General features: G+C 44.7%; 1 protein-coding gene across 1 annotated transcript in view; it reads right to left on the bottom strand.

Annotated features, from left to right (window-relative positions):
- SLC10A6 (solute carrier family 10 member 6) overlaps positions 1 to 4908 on the bottom strand; it is a 29408-nt gene extending 24500 nt beyond the window's left edge. Inside the window, exon 1 of the mRNA XM_008058365.2 lies at positions 4385 to 4908. Within this exon, the coding sequence (XP_008056556.1) occupies positions 4385 to 4761 (377 nt within the window). The 5' untranslated portion in view covers positions 4762 to 4908. The remainder of the gene's footprint in view (positions 1 to 4384) is intronic.

Here is a 4908-nt window from a genome sequence, read left to right on the forward strand (position 1 = left end):
ACTCCAACTCAAAAAAAAAAAAAGATGAGGAAATGGGCCAGGCACAGTGGCTCCCATCTATAATCTCAGCACTTCGGGAGGTGGAGGCAAGAGGATTGCCTGAGCCCAAGGGCTCGAGACCAGCCTGGGCAACTTGACAAGACCTTGTCTCTACAATAAATGTGGTGTGTGCCTGTAGTCCCAGCTATTTGGGAGGCTGAGGCAGAAGGATTGTCTGAGCCCGGAAGACCGAGGCTGAGGTAGCTGTGAGTGTGCCACTGCCCTCCAGCCTGGGTAACAGAATGAGACTCTGACTCTAAATAAATAAATAGGAAACTGAAGCATAGAGAATGTATATAATCTGCCAAGATGATCCAGTCAGTAATGATGGATCTACTTCTGATTTCCAGAGAGTGTACTTAACAACTACATTGTACCATCAGACCTTAATTTTGATATCCTATCCTCAACTCTAGTATGGTATATTGCAAAAACGTCCCAAACCTTTGCCCCTCCCTTATCTGTGTCCTCTATACTGTGACTTTGCAGCTCAGCCTGTCATCAAGAGGCAAAATCACCTTCCCTAGTCCTTGAATCCAGGCTGGCCTTGACACCTGCACTGACCAATGGAACATGGTGGAAGCGCTGAGGAACTAGTTTCAAGCTGAGGCCTCAAAGAACCTCTCATGCTTCCCCCTTCCCAGAACCCCGCCACTGCCACGTGATTAGGTCCAGGTTAGCATGCTGGAAACTGAGAGACATGTGGAAAAGATCCCCTTGTCCCAGCAGAGACTGTCCAAGACTTGTCTACATTTAATCAACCCTCAGCCATGTGAAAGACCCCAGCCAAGATCATCAGTCTAACAGCCCAGGAGCAGGATGGTGTTCAAGGCTCCTCATATGCATCAGCCAGTTGCTTTCCAGGACAGGTATAAGGACAACCTGATGACTGGAGAGCTCAGAATAAGGCCAGCTGGCACTCCAGGATGTGGGTGCAACATGGACCAAAGAAAACTGAAGAAGCATGGGGTGTGTTCAGAGAAGAGTGTGAGGAGACTATTTTGATGGCAGACCTGCTATGCTGAAGGGGTTGATGGGGAATAAACCTGAAGAACAGCAGGCGAGCTTAGCCATTTCTACCAATTTAGTAGGTGTTGAGAAGCCTTTAAACATACAACAATGTTCATTTTCTCCTCACAATACCACAAGGGAAGTGTTGTGGTTTCCAGTTACAGAAAAGAGGCCCAAAGTCAGGATCTGAATAGAGGCAATCAGACTCTGGAGCCTGCTGGTATCCACTTACTACAAAACGGTAATGGAGGGCCAGGCAGATGGCGCCTGCCTATAATCCCAGCACTTTGGGAGGCTAAAGCAGGAGGATCACTTGAGCCCAGGAGTACAAGACTAGCCTGGGCCAAAAAACGAGACCTCTTCTCTACAAATTTTTTTTTTTAAATAGCCAGGCATGGTGGCATGTGCCTATAATCCCAGCCACTCAAGAGGCTGAGGCAGAAGGATTACTTGAGTACAGGAGTTCGAGGCTGTGATGAGTCATGATCATGCCACTGCACTCCAGCCTGGCCAATAGCATGAGACTAAAGATGCAGAGAACAGCTGTGAAGACACAGTAACTGGCCAAGAAAGAAGTGAAGGCCTGACCTGAGGAAGTAGCAGTGGAGATAGGGAGAAAGAGGATAGGCCGCAACAGGGGGCAGTGGATTGAGTGGCCAATGTGAGCATGAGGAGAGTCCCAGCGGAAGGTTACAATGACACGCCCCGGTGACTACGAAGGTCTGGTGTCATCATCTGATACTGAGAATGCAGAACCTCCTTCCAGTCTATTGATTCTGAAATGCCCGTCTGGGGTGAATACAGGGAGAACTGCAAGTGCATTCATTGGACGAAGCAGCGCGAAGGCATGAGAAACACACTTGGGGCAGCTGCGGGGAGCTCAGTCAATTCCTCATTTCTGAAACGGAGACGCTGCATTAAACGCACTTGGATTTTTCCAGCATTAACAACAGACAGAATTCCTAGTCATGACTATCCATTGATTTTGTTGGTAATCTACTGAAGAAATGTAATAAACTTAAATATTGTTTTCTACAACAATACTGAATTTTCTATTTGGAGTTTTTACTGAGAATTAAAATTTTATACTTTTGTGTCTATATGCTTTTTAAAAATCTAGTATTTAGTCCCAGTTTAGAATTTCACTTCCTTACAGTTTACTTTTTGCTTCTTTTGTTCATTCTGTTTGTGATACTCAAAATCAAAATTTGGAAAAGAGGAAACATATCTAATATTTATTGAGTATCTACTATGTATCTGGCATCTTGTACACACACATGTATATATTCACACATATATATACACATACACACACATACACATTCACACACACACACGTATATCTATTTCCTCCTTAAAATATAGTATTGTGAAGCACAGGTAAATTTAACCCCATTCTACCAATGAGGAGATAAGGTTTAGATGGGTTAAATGATTTGACCTAATTAGTTAAAAGCTAATTAAAGATAGAGCTGGCAAAAGGAAGTAAAACTAGCTTTATCTTTCATAGACTTCCTAGTCATCAGTGCTTTTATTACAATATTGACTAAGAGATGCGGGTAATAATGTCCTATTTCCCAGAACAGAAATGTTGAGAACACTGTTTGAAGATTTATGCTTCAATCCGAAACCCAAGATCTAGTTGTGTTGCTAAATTTCATGGGGGGAAAGTGCCTAAATTGCAACTGATGAAAAACAGATGTGAATTCAAATCTGAGTTTTGCCATGCTGGTTTGTACCATTTGGCAGGCCACTTAACCAATATGAATCATAATTTTCTCAGCTGTAAAATTCAGGATAATAAAAGGTCACTTACAAAGTTATTATGAGAGCCAAGAAGAGAATATTCATGGAAGCACCCATCCCATGCTTATTGGGGCACCTAATAAATAATAGTTTTTTTCTTTCCAAAAGCTTTCAGGTCCTGGAATGTATCACTGATCTATGAACTTTGTGCAAAGAATACAGATCATTTCCCAGCTATGTTAATAACCAGCTGTATTGAATTTGAATTCGCAATGCATATTCATGGTTTAGTGGTAAAATCCATCAAGTGATTTTTTTTTCAGATCTATCATAAGTGGGCAACTCAAAGGCATTGCCACATGAAAGTTAATCACAGTCTGCATAGTATGAGCCTATTAAGAGGTATAGGTGAAAAACATTTCCTACACTAACATTCAGCACGAGCAGGAAACTAGAAACCCACACATTCTGCTGACTCTCGCTGATGTCAACCCCAGCTCAGTCCTTACCTCTGATTCATTCTTTCATCATAGCATAAATCTCAGCAAAATGACATACACATCCATGAAACAAAGATTTAAATTTATATGTAGTTCTTCCCATGAGCAGGAGGCGAAATGTTGTTTTCATAGGCGAGCAAAGAACCTAGAAAGACTGCTGTTTTCAGCTCTTTCTCTTTTCCAGTGCTGACCCCTCTATTCTTCCTCAAATGCTTTTTCCCCCATCAAAACATGTCCTCCAAAAAGTAAGTGATTAATTCATCCTCATTAAAGGGTAAAGAATAAAACTTCATGTCTCCCAGGGGCATTTATCTACACCATAATTGGGTATAAGGTCACTGGCTTCAGTGAAAGGAATGTGAGTCTAGCGGTGCTTGTTAGGCACTGTCCCCCAAGCAGCTACAAAGAACAATTTTAGCTATGGGAGCCTTCATGCTGTGCCCTAAGTCAAATCAAAGGGCCACCACCAGCACTTAAAGCTGGATACAGCTATCAGATATCACCCCAAAGTGCCTTTATCCAGTTCCCTAACATACTCATTCATCAAGTGCTTCTGATTAGAGCTATGGAGGCCTCATTCTGGCTATGCCACCACAGCCCCAGTGACTGCCACCAAGCCACAACCATCAGCTTCTTGGGATTCCCAGGAGACTGTTGGAGATGCCAGGTGGGTGAGAATGAGTTCCTGCTTCGGAAGGGGGAGAGGGAGGCCTGCCTCCACTATTGCAAAGGAGCCAAATCCCACGGCTCAGAACAGCAGCCGATGAAGCAAAGGATGACCAAAGCAGAGTAAATAAATGCTGAGCTCAGAAAGGAAAGTCCTTCCGTGCCTGAACAAGTCTCTGCAATGCTTGTACAGTTACCCCCCAGGCAAACTGATCTCTACTAAAAGACTGGTAAGAGTTTTTAACACAAGAGTGTCCATTGCTGGCAGTCTGATAGTAGTGGGTTATCAGAACTTGTTAACATTAATATCACTAAAATTGGCATACAACCTCCTACCGCTAAATTTGACTGGCTTCTTTTTAAAAAGTGACAACTATCCCCCCAGGAAGAATCAGAGAAGGCTGAACCTCCCCACTACTCACCTGAGATCCATATCTCCATCAACCCAGAAAGTGAAAATATTAGAGATCGTTCCCCCTGGGCAGCAGCCCATGATGAGAACAGCCACGGCCTGGATGGGCTTCAGAGAGAAGCTGAGGGCCAGGAGGTAGGCTGTCAACGGCATGAGCCCAAACTGGCATAGCAGTCCCACGGCGATGCCCCAGGGTCTCCTGATGTGGCACCACAGCTTCCGGGCATCCACAGAGCATCCCAGGGAGAACATCAGCAGCCCCACCATGACCGCAGACAACACAGTAAAGACGAGCTCCAGGCCCCCGTGCGCCCCCAAGCCCGCCGGCAGCTTCTCCTCCGAACGGTTGGCGGGGCAGGCAGAGCTGCTGGAACAATTGGCTCTCATCTCCTCATCTCCTCAAGGCAGCATGACAAGTGAACCTCGGTGAAGACAGCAGGCACGTCTATCCAGCCACATTTTGTAATAATGCAACCGAGTCACACGTGGAGAATCCCTCCAGTAGCTACTGGCCAGCCGGGTGACTCATCCTAA

The sequence above is a fragment of the Carlito syrichta genome, unplaced genomic scaffold (genome assembly GCF_000164805.1).
Source record: "Carlito syrichta isolate Samal-C Ts95f unplaced genomic scaffold, Tarsius_syrichta-2.0.1 Scaffold303314, whole genome shotgun sequence".
NCBI classification, from domain to species: domain Eukaryota; kingdom Metazoa; phylum Chordata; class Mammalia; order Primates; family Tarsiidae; genus Carlito; species Carlito syrichta.